At 28.9% G+C, this 18,937-nt stretch overlaps 1 protein-coding gene across 1 annotated transcript in view; it reads right to left on the reverse strand.

Annotated features, from left to right (window-relative positions):
• The window catches only part of LOC107166326 (uncharacterized), a 72,779-nt gene that overhangs the window by 509 nt on the left and 53,333 nt on the right, over positions 1 to 18,937 (reverse strand). Inside the window, exons 3-4 of the mRNA XM_089221548.1 lie at positions 8,028 to 8,220; positions 456 to 765 (exon numbers count right to left, since the gene is read on the reverse strand). Of these exons, the coding sequence (XP_089077674.1) occupies positions 456 to 737 (282 nt within the window). The 5' untranslated portion in view covers positions 738 to 765; positions 8,028 to 8,220. The remainder of the gene's footprint in view (positions 1 to 455; positions 766 to 8,027; positions 8,221 to 18,937) is intronic.

Genomic DNA, 18,937 nt, shown 5'->3' on the forward strand with positions numbered 1-18,937 from the left:
GTAGAAGCCTATAGCTATATATACGAAAATCAAATAAACGCTGCCGATAAGTATCACGTCATACTGCCATAGAATAAAATAATGTTTAATATATTTTTTGTATAAATAGTACTCGACAGTACGACTCGTGGAGTGCCACACTCGTTCGTATTATGAACGCGATAGTATGACTTTTTTCAAAATGTATATTTACTCACATTTTGAAATTTTTATCATTGTAGATACGCAGTTAACTTTATTTTATTACTAACCTTGTTCACGTGTTACATATTATTTTATTTATGGTTTTCCTATTGTTTAGAACGCTTATTTGGACGAACTCTGGTCAGTTTTCGTTTATTGTTTCAGGACACTTTTTTTTTTTTTTGATTTTTTTTTTTTCTAAATTTTAAATTTTTTCGCGTTTTCCCTTGCCCCCTGTACTTCTTGTCTGCCACTCCACCGATTTTACATACTTTTTTGGGCTTGTGCACAGCGGCGGACGTGTTGACCGCGAACAGCCGCATATCTTCTGCCGACCAGTCGCCTTGGTACTGCACCGTTTCTCTTAGTTCACCGTTCCAGAAGAACATCATCGTGGGCAGCACGTGGACATTGCACTGTATCGCCAACTCGAGGTCGTCCGTACAGTCCACGGCAGCAGCCACGATGCAATGGCTGCCCTGCAACGATGCCGTGACGTCAGCGAACACCGGTTTAATCGGTCCACAATATTTGCACCCTGCGCAAAACTGCATTTCACTTGTTGACTTTTAAATAAATGAACTGATAACAGATAATAGTGATAGAGAGAAGTTAGGGCCAACACTATATTAGATAAAGGTAGCATAGAACTTAAAACTCATGTAAATCCGGGCGCGCGCGCGCGTGTGTGTGTGTGTATGATTAATTTATAATATGGTTGTCGACCATTTAGAACGAATAATTATACCTACTAATTATTATTATTGATAAATCAGTTGTTTTGAATATTTCGATAACCGTTCAGAAAACTAATATTGTATCGTGTGACTATGGAACGCATGTCGCTAAACACTATTTCCCGAAGAAAAAGTAAAACGGTCCTCCGAAAGTTATTTTTTACCTGTTGTATATGTTTTATTATTGTTTATTTTTTTGACAGAAACTCGCCATTAGGATTTCGACATATATTCAAAGTATAGAATGTTGACATCCGGTAAGTGACTAGGTACCAAAGTTAGTGATAGTGATTGGAGCTCACAATATATAAAAATTGATATTGTTATGACGTCTTACAATACAATAGGTATGATAAATAATTGTCATTAAACCGGATAAAACATCGGAATTGAAAATCTTTAGCATAATCCTTAGACGCGCAAATAAATAAATAAATAGATTAATATAAGAAAAATATTCCCTTATATTTATGCGTAGTGTTAACTAAGTCTTCCTGATCCTGTACGACCGACATTATTTTCAACAAAAAATTATTATCGATACCAACTCAACCCCTCCAATGAACTGTGATGGTATGACAACGTTTGTCTACCAGAGAAATGTCCACCTGATCGTGGCTCGGATCAAAACATAGGTAACCTACTTACGTCTCTCACATTATATATACCTACCTACTAGTTTACTACGAGCACTCGCTCGACCATCTCCTGCCCACATAATAATTGCATTCGTTACATAGGGACAAATTGTGATATTTACTTCCACCTTCTCCGCTTTATTACTTAGTCCATCATCGTTTTTCTTTCACAACTAATCTGTCCTAATAATTCCCGCAATAAAATCAGTTATCTCAACAAATCCAACTTATATGTACCTATATAGGTGCTCTCTTGCGAATAAATACGAGAATAAAGAAATGATTCCTCCTGAACCCTAAAATAATAAAAATAAATATTTACCCAAGTATTTTAGACATAATAATAATTTTTTTTTTTTTTGTGTGTGATCGGTAAAGACGTTATACCTAAGTAAAATTGTTTATTATAATTTATTCTTTCTCACCCCCTTTAAATATAGTTTGAAACGAGACAAACTTAATAATATTTTCTTCAGTAATATTGTGTTTTTTTTTTTAAACATTTCAACATATTTCGGAGGAATTACCACAGCACGTTTATATAATATTATCGTGGATCTCCTACATGCATGACACGGTACGGTGCCGACCTAAGAGCAATAAAATAGTGGTCAATCGCCCACAATATTCTACTGCACAATAAAAAATATTGTCGAATCCGACCTCGACGGTACGAAGTGTAGATGAGACATTCTAAAAGTGTTAGTGTTTATTTTGACCTCATGCGCATAACCTCTTCTTAATAATTATTATGTGGCCAACCATATTCTAATAATACATCATGTATCAGAAAAACAGTACTACGCAATAAATATTTAAAGAAAATAACAACTTCGATATTACCTATTCATGAACTCTCGGGCCACATAAGAGAGAGTCACATCAATCAAGGCCCGCGTTGTTCGTGGGAAATTATTTATGTTGATAATATTATTGCATTGCCTATATTTGCATTCCGATTGTCTGCATACGTTTTCTTATAATTGCACTCGGATAGTTATATGAAATATGTTTTTTTAATCGCAACGCATATATTACTGTATTGACTGCGGACAAGTGAAGAAATAATACTTCACCGATACTAATATTATAAAATATAATTGGACATTTTTATGTTATTGACATTAAAAAAATGAATATTTTTAGTAACCTGTTCTATTTTCATTCCCATAATAATTAATGATCGATTTGAAGTTGACATTAAAATTGTACAATGACGTTTTAAATTGTTTTAAAGTATAATATGGTATATGTATGCGTATATAATATTATTAGATATTTGATGTACATACTACATTTAGTTTTTTTATAAACGAACGCACTAAATATCCCGATAAGCTAGACGATTCCTTTCCTATACCACAATAAATCGAGTACTGGAACACACAACAACCATGGATGTATTAATAATACAATGACACAACAATTCAGATAGATTGGTAAATGGTAGGTAGGTATGCAATCTTTATTTTCTTTATAAGAACTAAAAACGTTTTCATGGATGAATGTAATTTTTGTTGCTCAAAATACAATTTAAAATTTAGATACGTGATATTCGTGTAAAGCCAGCTAATGTGTTTTTTTTTAGATATAGGTAGGTAGGTACACCAGTGAAATCGTTCTAATTTTATTTCGTCTATGAATTCGGCCTCAAAGCTTAAATTTAATACACGTAAGTAATAAAAATTATAATATATTTTCTTTGCAGTTAATAGTACGGCATTATTTTTACTATACTTTTTTTTTTATATACATAAAACTTTATAGATACGATATGTTAATTTGTCAATAAATAACTAATTTTATTATTTTCATTAAATCCAAAAGTCATTTCCGACATTTTACTTGAATAAAGTACCTACTTCTATTTTAATTACCTACTATTCGTTTGTGTCAAATTATAATTATAATATTCAATGTATATTTTGCATCCACATAGTGAAACCACTCATTTCACAAACTGGATATCCAGATAGTGAAATTTGTCCAGTTCATGAATTTTGACGAAAATACATTATTTGGACATCTATTTCATGAAATAGATAATACCTATATCGTGTACTTTGTGTAATTATTATTTTATTATAATTAAATAGATAATTTTATATATTTTTCTACAAACAAAAATATAGCAATTAAAGTCACTAAATTATATCATATTTTTATTTAATTTTTCAAAAACCATACGTATATTATATGTTATATAAACAACAGTGTTACCTATGTCTAAGTGTTATAAAATATTCATGAAATTAACTATGATTATAATATTTAACTACCTATATTTATCTATTGTATATTAAAAAATAAAATTAATTGGTGAACTTAAACATACCTTAAACGGCTTAAACGATACCTATACATTTTTTTCCTTATTATTTATTTTTACATGACGATTGATTATGACATCGACTGTTACATTGTATATTATTTTTAAAACAAGCACACCTACTGATTGGCAAGAATTTTTTGCCTTACACGAACAAGACAAAAATCCTTACCTAACCCTCCTGAAATTTTTTTAATCATTTATCGCACAAAAAAATCAACATTTTTATCAACTTAATCAGCAGTGAGAAATTGAGTTGTTGATTTTTTCAAATATTCACACTACTGAACCATCCTTTAAGTAAACCATATTTTGTTCCAAGTTTATGCAATCCCTTTTTTTTGTTCCTGATCACACAAATTATGTTAGGGGGATCTGTGGTCACCTATCAACTTTTGGGTACTCCAAATATAACAAATTTATTTATTTCAAAATCGTCCGTTATTTATTGTTTCCCTGTTAAAAGTAAATTTAAATTAAAATCTAAATAGTAAAAGTCCAATATAACTGTATTGTGTTATTTACCTTGATCATTTTCTCTGCAACTATAATTTTACCTTCATATCCAAGTTTATGTTGAATTTGTATTTTTTTGCTGGAATCGCATAATTGTCAAATAATTGTCATTATCTTCAGCAATCTCCGATAGTAACAAATCGACATCAAATTTACAAATGCTGCAGGCGATTGAGCATTTTGTAGTTTCCTTTTATCTGAAATCTTCGAGTTCTGTTGTTAATTTTTTCAATAGATCAGATGGCAAATTTTATGTACTTAGTCCAATTTTTTAGTAATTTCCAAATAAAGTCTTATAAGGGCTACGCCCAATTGATCGTTGAAATTAACTATTTTTTAATGGAATTGAACAAAATTTAATCCAATGCTCCACTTCTTGGATATATTATCAGCCATCCATGATCATAACATGTGTTCTATATCCTGATTAGATCTCTCAATACTTCCCTGACTTTGAGGATGTCTAGGGCGACCATGTACGATAACACATTCTGGCCAAAGGTCTTTAAGTTCGTTGATTACTGAATTTACAAATTCACGGCCATTGTCACTCTGTAATATTTTTGGAGCTCTAAATGTCAACAATACCTATAGATAACTCATTAGCAATTTCGGTTGCTGTTTTACTTTCTAATGGTCTAAGAATTACAAATTTCGTCACATGTTCTTAGTAATTTAGTATCCATTTAAATTTGCCATCTGGTGCCGACTGAAAATCCACCAAGTCAATTTTTACTCTTTCATTAAAATCTGCGGTTGTGATAGGTTTTATTACAAGTTTTCTATTCATTGGTTTTTTATAATTGCACGTTTCACATACTGTTAAAAAAAATTCAATTAGTGGTCTTGGTACATAATACGTATCATGTAATGCATTCCGTAATTTTACATTACCCCCATGGCCTGTCCTAATATGAAATTCTTTAATTTTATCAAAAAGGTCTTCATAAAACACCAAATACCTAAATTGAAAATAAAAATAAAAACTGGTTTCAAATAATATTAGATAAAATATTATATTAATTTACCTTATTTTTTCAGCAGCTGCATTTTGCTTGTATGTTAAAAACTTTTCTTCTGCAATACTTAATACATCATATGTAGATAGTAGATAATATTGTCGTCAATCTTTTTTACCACCGTTAGAATAAATAATAATTTAAAAAGTATTACAATTTGTAACAATTATCGAGTAGTTTTTTATTGTTGTTTAAACATGTTAAAATTTATATTTGATTTAATTAAGTAAATTTTTATTCAAGTCCAAAATTACTTACGTTTTGATTTTAGCCATTTCTATTTTCAACAATGTGAATCAAAATTGAGCATATTCAGTGAACGGTTTGTTTTTTAGATTTAAATTTATAATATTCATCTAGATTTTCATAAAATACATTCTTTTCTTCCATTATTTTTAAAAGTTGCTATATGAAATAATAAATAGGTACACGTAGGTATACTCTGCAAACACAATAGTAACTGTTTTATACACAGACACTCACTAAATGTTATTTTTTGAACAACTTATGAGTTACATAGGTATCCGTTAACCGCCATCCGATAAAAAACCATTCATTTGATATCGAATATGAAATTACCGAAATTTAATTTAATATCACTCTCGCACATAATATATATCACGGATAAAACATTATTATCTTCAATTATATTGAAAAGTATATTATAAAAGTAATAAGTATAGTAAAGTTAGTCGTTTATAAAATAAATATGCATATGGTTTATGAAAAATAAAATATAAATATAAACTAATATGATAATATAGTTTATTGACTATAATTGCTATATTTTTGTTAATACCACAATAAAGAAAATTACCTATATTATAGTTATAGTACTATGATATAATAACATAAAAATCTTATTTTATAATAATTACACAAAGTACACGGTATTATCCATTTCATGAAATTAGTGTTTTCACTATGTGGATGCAACATATATATTATATGTCATATGGTAAAAGAAGTTTATTATAAATGTATTATGTACTGCATATATTGCACCTATACACACAGTACTATACGTCATACATGCAATATAGAATAATTGTTCACCCTATTAATAGATTTTGGTAGAAAACGTCGTTACACCATCATTTAAACATGATATTATAAGTTAGAACGTCGTGTACCCGTGTTAACAATACAAAGCGTATATTATGATTTTCCGATGCACAGATTTCTACGGCTATAGCGCCAATAAAATTATTGTATTAAACGACGAGCTTTCTAATATTTCACTGAGACATCGATTTTATCTCATAACCCCGATAATCGACGTGTCTGTAGAACGCGTAACAACAGTGGACCACTCCTCGACTATAATAACTATTAAGTATATACTATATTATAATATTATAATACTATAATGGTACCTATCTGACAATTATAATTTAATATTATAATAACATACAAGAAAAAAAGCCATTATTTCATGTCGACGGATATACCATGGATGTATCGAGAGGAGGATTTCTATTCATTAACGTTTTTGTGCGCGTGGGAACTACTATATAGAAACGATACGTCCGTCGCAGGTATTATAGGTATAAGTACACCACCTATATATGTTTATAATAATAAACACATCATATTGCAATATTATGACGTCGTGATAGGACGCATGAACAACATCCATAGTGCACCCATTTCACGGGATCAGCAGTAGGTACAAAGAGGTATAGGTATTATGCGCTTGAAAATGCCGATTTCACGTATTCAAAAATTGGCAACGGCTACTCGATGATTTCGTGAACTCGACAATTTCACAAACTTAGCGTAAAGTAATACTATTAATATCCATAATGATTTCCAAGATACGATCACTATTCAATATTAATAATGTATTTAGCATAATTATATTATGTATAATTATATAATCAATACTGTTTAGTCGTAGACCGTAGTCAAGTAAAAATTTATATTATTATTTTTTTTTTTTTTCTTAACGATGAAGTGGGGGGTGGGTAAGAGATGTTTAACTACTAGTACATTGGCCAAATGTAAACACCTACACGAATAACCTTTTAAAATTTTTACCTGAAAATCAAAGATATTGTAATCTCCTACATAGAAATTTTTATTTTAAACGTATGTGATTATTACTATTGTTTTATTATATTTTTCAAACAATTTTTGTTTTAGGATTAAATGATTATGACTATTATTTTATTAACACTTTTATTATATTTTAAAAATTTTGTTTTAAACGTAAATAATAATGATTATTGTTTTATTAACATTATTATTATATTTTTCAAACCATTTTTATTTTATGTGTTAATATATTGCAAGACTGATATTTTTGGAGGAGTTAACACTATCTTTTATAGGAGTTAACACCATCTTTTGTAGGAGTTAACACTATCTTTTGTAGGAGATTACACTACATTTGTAGGAGTTTACCATTTCCCAGTACATTACCCACCATATTATATAGTAAATATTATGCGTAGGTGAATATGCCATCACTTTGGACGTACAAAAGACGCGAGTGATGCTACAAATACTTCGCTAGAGAATGTTATATATCCAGTTTTATTGTATATATAGCGAGGTAGCGCGCGTTGATTTTCGAAACGTCCGACGTGGATTCTATACTCACATTGAGCGTGGAAAAACACCAACACGCAACAATTTCCTTTGATGGTCTCCTGAAAATTCGTCTCGTCCAGTGTCCGCACGTGACTTCCGCCCGGCACGTTTTGCCACCCAACGTTTTTGCTGTCGTCGTCGTCTTCGCCTCCGGTCGCTGATGGCCGAGATGACGACGCTGCTAAAATTGTAAGCAATAAGCCCTGAAAAAAACACACATTATTTCATTTCGCAAATGAACGTCAGACGGTGATTGGTCTGCGGCTGTCGGAAGGTAAACCAATATTTTGATACCGATGGCCATTATTAGGAGGATGTAGGACTTTTGCGTAAAGAAAATATATCAACCGTATTATAAATTAGGCTGAACCACTTCGAAAGAATTTAATATCGAGGACGATTTTACTATATATACTGCAGCAGTCGAATACCTGCAACCCGCTGAAATCTATTGCGAAAAAAATATTATCGTTGCGTGGTAATGCCGTAATCCCAACCACACTAATTATCTACGTTGAAAATGACTCATTTCAACGTCGAAGTATTTTTTATATCATTTCGTTTTGATAATTTTTTACACGCACTGATTACCTATATATAGGTACGCAGATATTATACTATGTGCGATTCTGTACACACTATCGTTGAGTCACCTCTCGGAGTAGTCGGAGTTTTTGTTCGTCTATCTGCATACGTATATATACATAATATGTGTATCACATACAAGAAACTAGTTCCGGAATGTGTTTTACTTTCACAAATACAAATTATTATTATTCGGTGTTTAAGAATATTATAATACATATCTGATAATATTCGTCTTACCGTCCAGATTATTATCGATCATTCTCGAGAGAACGGCAACGTCATTAAAACCGGAGAGATGTGTATATGATGAACATCGGGTTGTCTATATAGATTCCGATTCTGTCATAATGTTTTAATATTAATTATGTTCTATGCTATTTTATTAATAAGATATATTGTGTTGTCTTGGTGCGGTCATAATGCTCTATCTCAAGACCAGAGCAACAGCTATTTCTAATAACCATCAGTTTGATAGATTCTATTATAATGGAAACATTGTTTAACACTTGTAATATTGCATTGATGAGATTGATTGAACGAGTTTATTGTTTAAAAGTATTGTTCTAGCGATTATGCCTATCACAATGAATGGACCTATAACTGCGATATTTCATTAATCACTTTATTAACTTATTTTTGACTAACCTTTACGGACTAGTCGTTAAAAATATTATGTAGTATGATTATACAATATGCATACGTAGTTAATTAGTGAAGTGGTAAATATTAGTTTTATATTTGCTTAAAATATTACAGAGGTTGACGGGAATTCAAAATGTAATAATTATGTAGAGTCACATTTTTATAAGGTTTTAATAATATATTATAGTTAGGTACACGTCATATTAAAATTGGTCATAATCGTAGTATTGTAATAATAATAATAATAATATATTGGTATAATGTCATCTAAATTGCATCTCTATAAAAACAAATTAATTTCCCTTAATATAACTCCCTGACTATATTTTATACATCTAATAAATAAGTATAACTAGCTCAAAGGTAATTTGAATCTAGAAATTGTTTTTAATAATTATTTAATGAATATATTTATTTTTTTTTTTAGTAATATAATACTTCAATAGTTATACTATTACTAATACTTTTTTTTATAAACTAGAGTGATAAACAATATTATTGTTAATAATAATGATTTTAATGATTTTCATAAATAGTTTTATAATTATTTTGGAGTTGTTATTTTGTGGGTTAAATAAGTGATTGATTAACAAGTGTGCTGTAAAATGTTTTGGAAATAATTATTTTAAAATTGTTTTGTCCTGCGTTTTTAATTGGTGTTTAAAAACCACGAATATGATAAGTAAACTATATGTCTATATTACACCTATATATTTTTAGTTCCGTTTTTAATTTTCATGTTTTTGACTATACATCAACTTCCCACGTTATATCACAATTTTTTAATTTACAATTATTAACAACATAGAATTGGAACATTTTAAATTCAGCCATAAAACTAGTTTTATAAATATTTCTTTCTTTTTTATACAATTTGGCAAATTAAATATATTTTATTAGTTTATCTGTAGAGTATTAACTTATAGATATAATAAATATTGTATGATCTAATTGTCGAGTATCTCGTAAATCTCATTATCGACAAAACCAAACCTGTATGTAATTATCATCATCATCGTCATCGACAGGGGTATCTGTGGCACTCATGGTTTTTATTGAAAACACCAATCTAGTTTTAATGTACCAATGTTAGGATTTAATGTAATAAAATCAAGAGAATTTTTATAGTGTACTACAACAGTATTGTCGCCTATAGTCACCACAAAATAATGATAAACGAAGTTAAAAAAAAAACTGTAACGTTGGATACCGTAGATCGTTCCCCTCTACTTAATCGATGAAAACCGTATTGATTGATTTTGTTTTAATGGTAAATATAGTGATGATAAACATCTATCAAATTAGTTATTAAAAAAAAATAAACCTTACACTCTATTAATCGTTGACACACTGTTTATATATACTGGTCGAATTCTATGACATGTCTTATTATTTGTTCATAAATGCAATAAGATATCTCTAGTTTGAGCTATCAATATCTAGTGATGATGATAACGTACATGTTTAGACTTGCTAAGTGCGATAAATCAAACTAACGCTAATTATCATAGAGTAGTGACAAAGTTATTGTTATGGCATAATGTTAAGCCTAAGCGCTTATTTAACAATTAGGTCGTGAGAAAGTCCACGTCTAAGGCGGCGATGAAGCGGTGGTCCAATGTTGGGTTGATAGTGCATTGATCCTGTCAACTTCTGATTAATGGTACCTATGTAATTACGTTCAATATTATGTCTCTCATAATCACTGTACATTGTTCCGGTGTTTTATGAATTTACAAAAACGGTGAGATGAACTGTCATCCCGAAAGTAGACAGTTTTTCGTTTGCTTATGGATAATCTTCAAATAACAACTGTCAATCGACATATACATCGCGTTATGTACTTAACTTTTATTTATAGTAGGTACTATGTTCAAATTAAAACAATTAATACAAAAGAATTATAATTTTATAGGAGTTTTTAATTTTTTAATTTGACTTTTACCATATAATATTATTGCTCTACAATTAAAGTTATAACAAGAGATGCATAATATAGTTCGTGATAAATAAAATATACAAACTTAATGTAGGTAGATGTTAATAAAGTATTAAAGTAACACATGTACGTTAAATTATTTGAATAAAGTGATTTAAGATAGATAATAATATAAAATGTTGAAACTAATAAATTATAAGTTATAACGATAGGTTTTGAAACATATAAAAATTAATTCCAATCAATATACATAATTTGTAAATGTATTTCGAGGTAAATTGAAAGGGTTGGTTATAAAAACAATATTATAATATGTATTAATATTCCATGGTTGATTATAACAGATCCGAGGAGTAGTACAAAACAGTAGTTAAATTCTGAATTCAATAAACCCAAATACAGTAAACATAGTAACGAATTTAACTAAGTGTATTTTGATAGAATTTAAATGCGCTTAAATGAACACACAACAAATCATGTACCTGAATATTGTTCTGCTTCGTGTGCATAATAATTATGAATAATGTACTTATAGACTGTACATGCATCGTATTGGAATGTGTATTCGAACCCATAATTCAAAATTAAAAAATATATTTTATATTTACCAAAACAACTAGTGATTTATTATTTAAGACACAATTTCGGCTATAGATTTTAACAGTAAAATTTTACATATTATAGTGATTTACGTCGTTATCGATTATCAAAATAATAATATAAACGTTAATATAGGATGCACTTTAATTGCACTAACGAATATCAATGTACATGCAGCATACCATGTGATAGCGGTGTATAATATTTTGATAATATTATCACACAGCACCTGCTATTACTATCTAAAAATAACATTTATAAAATTCGATGTTAAATATTACAATACTCAACATTAAATTACTAACGTATTACCATTACTTTAAATACAAATTTAATCATTTGATCCAACTATTCGAGTATGAGTAAGATCAGAATAAAATTGTTTGATTTAATTCAGTATAGCTACCTACAAATAATCGATTCTTCTTTGTGACCGTATTATAATAAAACATCACCGTATCAATATGCAAATTAATCTTGTTATACCATTGAGAAGAATATAAGATGTTATACCCATTATTATATGCATATTCAAAGTAAAAAATACCTTGGAAGGATATCCATTATTATATACTTGTAAGATGCTGCAAACATGAATAGTTATTAAATTTTAATGTATTTTATCTTTAGCCTCAGAGAAAGCTGTAATAATGTTATACTATGTTTAGAAATGTCTTTCCTTACCATTACTAATTTGTTAGTGAGACCGTTGCACATTATTCGGCAGATTCACTATATTTTGTCATAACTGCGATATAACATCTTGAGAATTGCATAACAATTGTAAACAAATTTAAATCATCGTCAAATTCCATACTATTTTATAGGCACAAATAGTTCGAATACTTGCAGAGGAGTGCAATAACAGGTCAACGTTTAAAAGTTGTTAATGATGTTCATAGATACGGTGGGGGCGTCAGAATAATTTAAATATAATACCTATACATGAACATTGAGGACTCTATAATGTTCATAATAATATACAAGGTCTTCAAGTTTTGTGATAGAAATAGTTGACAGCGAGAAATCAGTTAGTGACCACTGTTTTTTGTTTCACACAATTGTAAAGACTTTATCATAATATATGTGTTGCTGTGTAAGAAGTATAATTAACTATACACAGTGATGTATTAGTAAAGATGATTTCGAGAGAAAAAATATAATAATAAAATTGATCGAAATTCGGCCATAATATGCATCATCAGTGGATTAAAATATATCAAGTTCGTAATAATGTTGATTATTAAATCAGTATTTATCAAACATATTTTATCAATAAACAATACAATAATTAATATTATTTGATTAGTTATGAATGATGAATGATCTATAAACGTACTTATAACATTGATTTAAGTTAAATATAATAGTAAATTAAGACAATTTAGTTAAATTATGTCAAACACTGTCCAAAATAGGGAACAGCCGACAACCGGGTAAATAAGAGAACAGAATAATATTGCATAAGTACAATATGTATTTGCATTACTAAGATAATGTCTGACTACATTCACTAGAAACTATATATAACTGATGTAGGTTCTAAAGTAAATTTATTTAGTTACATAGACCGACATATTGATTACCATTCGTAATCACAATTTTAAAATTTTCGAACAAAATGTTAGTTTACAGGTACCAGAACGATTGCCATATTGTATAGGTATAGACAGAAAATGTTTATAATATACCTACAATTGTTTTGACGATGGGATGTTTTTAATTTCAAGTGGATTGCAGAAGTTATTAGTTTAACGATGTGTTTTTTTCTTCAAAAGAAGTAGTTTCAAATAGACAAACGTTAAAAAAAAAGATAGCAAGCTTGCCTACTCATATACGTAATTCTATGAAAATGTTAAGATCGCCAAATTCATAACTTTTCACGATCATCAACAACTTTTAACTACCTATTTATCTCGTAATATTACAGTGAAGGTAGTAATATTGAATCAAGGGACGTGTTAGGTGAACATAAATAGTAGGGAATTCTAAAATTTAAATTACCTATCATTATATTGTTACAATGTGTATAAATTAAAATCAATTCATTTTTTTTTAACTAAAAAAAAAAGCAACCATTACTCAACTTGTAAATATAATATTCATTAGTGATATATTTATCATTATAAATATGTAGGTGTTTATTTGAAAACTTGAAGTTTTTATAAACACACTTTAACGTAACCACTCTTATTTTATAATTTAAGCGGATATTTAAGTGATCTTTGTAATGATTTTATTCATATTTCGTTCGTTTATTAATGGTTATATAGGTTTAACACGTGTAAAGCTTTTAACATTTCTAAGATTAAGAATTCGACACTGAAAACTATCAAAGCTACTTTCAGCATGATGATCTGCTATAAAACATTTAAGTAAAAACTGATTGAAACATGATTTCAAACATTAAAAATTATATAAATGCAATAATAATTTATCTACCTGTGTAATCATTCAAGTGATATGTATATAATATGTGTTAAATAAATGGAAAAAAAGTATAACAATTTATCATTTTAAAATAACTGTTAACAATTTTCTTTAAAAAAACTTCATTTCGTGCGTAAAAATACGATTTTGAATTTGATTAGATCCAAGATCTTTTTTTTTCCAAAAGCCTACGCCTATTATGCTTATGCAATTATTTACTTAAATTATTATTTAAACTGTCACGATTACAACACTGTCGTACAACTACGACACAACTATCACTCGATTGTGAACCTGACTTGATAAATTGTGGTGATATCGGCAACTACATCTCTATTATCCACATCTCGTGTAGAATATTGAATAAATGTGCTATATATTATGTACTATAATATTATATTCGAATATAACCGCAACGGAATAATTACCGCATTGCATTTCGGAACGAACCTACTCGCGTCATCGCCAATCATCAGCAGTCACGTATATCATTCACGGTTCGGAATAAATTGTCTTTACCGGCGTATATATCAATATATAGTATCTATTACATTTCTACACATATAAATATAATATTAATCTAAATATTTCCCATGTACGATATATACATATATTATATATGTATGTTTAGAGGACGTGTTGAAACGATACGAAAGTGTGCGGCTGGAGTAACACGTTTACCACAGCACCACCGTTTTGGACCCCGCGACCACAGTAATAATATGATAACAAGATAAAAGTACTGTTCAAATATTTTTTTAAATCGATAGGTATTACATACTGTTGCATGTATAATACTATTATTATTATTATGAATTATAATGAAATGACTACGTAAATTCATAATATCATTGCAAACAATATGAACATTATCATTTCGCACCAGTTCTATTATGGTTGCAGCGACCGCAGATTCTGTCCAATTAACATTTAATAATAATAAATATGCACACACACACACACACACACACACACACACACACACACACACACACACACACACACACACACACACACACACACACACACACACACACACACACACACACACACACACACACACACACACACACACACACACACACACACACACACACACACACACACACACACACACACACACACACACACACACACACACACACACACACACACACACACACACACACACACACACACACACACACACACACACACACACACACACACACACACACACACACACACACACACACACACACACACACACACACACACACACACACACACACACACACACACACACACACACACACACACACACACACATTACTATATCATTATATATAGTTGGCTTTCCACGTAGCCGGTGCACCGTCTGAATACTACGAGTGAAATTTCCCGACGATGTTTAGCGAAGTAGGTTGGTCGACGTTATTAAAAATTATTTTAATAGCGGTCGTTTTCCGTCTGCGGGTTTCGATAAAAGGAAAAAAAAACCACTATCTTGTTAATATTAGCTATAATGTACTACTCGTATAGTCGTATATAATAATATTGTTATCCAAATAATATAATGTGTGTGTAAGGTTAAATATTATAATATTGCTAAAATATGTAATATCAATAATAACAATAATAATAATTATTATCATGGTAAAAATAAGGGGATTTATTGATTCCGCCGAAATTACCTACTTAGGAAAAAGGTTAAACTATATTGATTCCGCCGGCTATTGTTTATAAAATCTAAATATTGATTCCGCCGTCTACTGTTTATAATATCTACACATTGATTCCGCCGGACACTGTTCATCCCCCCCACCACCAATTATATGTCTATTTTAAAATGTATAAATATAACTAATTTTGATCAAATTTTATAATATTTTCATAAAATTTGATCTCATGTCTAAATTGAATAAAACTATAATAATTATATAATTCAAAATGAAAATGCTAATTAATATGTTAATACATATATTAGAAAATGTATAATCTAAATTTTATAAAATTATAATAATTATATAGTTCAGAATAAAAATATATAAATGTTACTACATTTGATCAAATTTGGTCACATGTCTAAATTGAATAAACTGATAGTAATAATGTATATAAGTAACTACTTTTGATAATATTTGGACACGTATTTAAAATAAGTTAACTTAGAAACTTTCTAATTAGACTATACGTTTTAAAATACATATACAATGGGGGAGGGGGGATGAAAAGTGTCCGGCAGAATCGATGCGTAGATATTATAAACAGTAGCCTGCGGGATCAATAGCCGCGGTGGAGTCGATATAAAATCGGCGGAATCGATATAATCACGCCTAAAAATAATCCTAAATCAAACGTTGTACAAAATATCGACTGCGTAAACGATAGAAACGTCATCAGTATCAGTTTACTATTATCAATACATATATTATGCACATTATAATGTATATTATATACATTATCAGTGTATATTATATTACAGTTAAAAAAATAATTAAAACGTGTTGGTAATGTATATAACTTATAGTTTAAATAGTTTTTTTTATACATTCCCTGGCATCACTTCGTTAATGTTTCAAATTGTATACAAAATGTAATGTACAATATCGTTATTTTACTGTCTATCATAATAATGATATATATATATAACCTAAATATATATTATACTTATTATAGTGTTGTATTAAGATCTGCGGAAACTGCGCAGTCACTAGTAACTGGTCAGGGTTCTTTAAGTGCACTTGTACCAAAAAATGTGATGCAAAGTTGCATCTTTGCTGAAAATAATTTACTGTGCAACTTCAAATGTCACAATAGCCTTATTGTATGTACAAATAAATAATTAATACAATTTAAAATAAATAAAACCTTGTAATAACATATTGGTTCTAAATTTTAAGGTATTTCATACTTTAACGTATATCTAACTAAAATTGCATAGAATGGCTATGAAATAAGTATTTAGAGTATAATTTAATACTTTGATTAATATTCGTAGGTAAATCATGAACTACCAAAGTTATTTCACGATATAACGAAATTCAACACTTTAACTAAAACATATACATTGAATACTTTTTGAATTATTAAACTTTTTATATTACGGATAATGTGGATGTGGATTTAGGTTCAACATATAATTTTAAATGGAAAATGCCAGTACATAATATATATTTTTTTATATTGTACGAATTAATATTAATAAGTACCTACAAGACTAAATATTAAATTTGTTTGTTATGTTATGTTCAACGTCCTCTTAAATAGATCAAAAAATGCTAATTAAAATTAAAATTAAATATAACCAATAAATAATAATATGCACTCTGTCACCTAAATATATTACATGTTATTATATTTCTCATTTTTCCGTCTCTTGGAATATCAAGATAGTGACGTAAGACTGTTACAAAAAGGTTTTGTTTAATTGTAATACCTGCTAAGTGCTAACTATAAGTGCAGTAAGTTGTGTTATAGGTATACATATGATTTTGTGACATAAAAAAACAAATCACAGTAATCGTTAAGTCCTACATTTGTATATTAAAAAATCAAGCTATTGTATATTAAATTAAATCGAAAACAAAGAATGATATGCAGAAAAATATAATTTGTTCACGTGTCAATTTCACGTTGCAACAATAATTTAATATTGTTTCCACTGTATCTTATAACCTATCATATTTCCGAATAACATTTTAATAAAATGGTTTTATTATTTGGTTCTACAAACAATAACTAACATATATAATGTGAATGTAGCTGCAATTATTGTAATATCGCGTTTCAAACATTCGGAAATTTGATGAACTATACATATAACGTCAGTTAAATAAAATTTGAACACATATTAGTATTGTTAGATGCAGTTGATATTTCCTATACTGTCATCGCTTGTCGATAAACTTTACGCTGTTAACATAAATCGATCAGACTAATAATTGAATTACATTCTTAACCAGCCTATTAGCGCTTGTTAATAGCTTCATATATTAGGTATTAACTATTAAGTACGTATTGATATTCGATTGACTTAAAAATTAAAAACCATCTAAGTTTTAAACTGATATCCCATGGACAAAATCCATTGAGTTCTACAGCTGGGTATCAAGACAAATTGATTTACAATAGGTTTTAGTTAGAAGAATAAAACGATTAATTTTACATTGTTCAAATTGTATAGAACAAAATATCATATCATCAAAAAATGACGAGTACGAAAAAAAAGTGTCACTATTTTGTAAATAAAGATCTAAAACGAATTTCACATACCACTAAATTATTTGTCTATATGTATACATTTTTTCATGTATGATCAAAAAGGGAAAAGTATGAGATTTATTTCTAAAAATGTACCAACATATACAATTTTTAAATATTTGTATATTATCTATTCGAATGTCTTGACTGTGTACCGAACTTCATTATATTTTTAACGTGATTTTTGTTACTATAATATATATCATCAAATAATCATCATGAATATCAGGTGTGTATGTTTTGTCAGTCTCTTTTTGATCCGATCGCGTTTATCGTGGAAAATAAAATGCAACTCCTGTCTATTGGCAAGAATATTAAGACCATGGATCTAGCAATTTTTTCAACATACAAAATATGTCTGGAAGTAATGAATTCAAAAACATTTAAAATCTTAGATTTAGCATTTAGCAAGTGTATTATACATCAATTACGAACAAAAATAAACAGTTTTCACCATTAATTATCAATAATTTTCAATT

Source organism: Diuraphis noxia, unplaced genomic scaffold, assembly GCF_037042655.1.
Source record: "Diuraphis noxia isolate RWA-SAM2 unplaced genomic scaffold, SU_Dnox_SAM2 contig0002, whole genome shotgun sequence".
Taxonomy (NCBI): Eukaryota; Metazoa; Arthropoda; class Insecta; order Hemiptera; family Aphididae; genus Diuraphis; species Diuraphis noxia.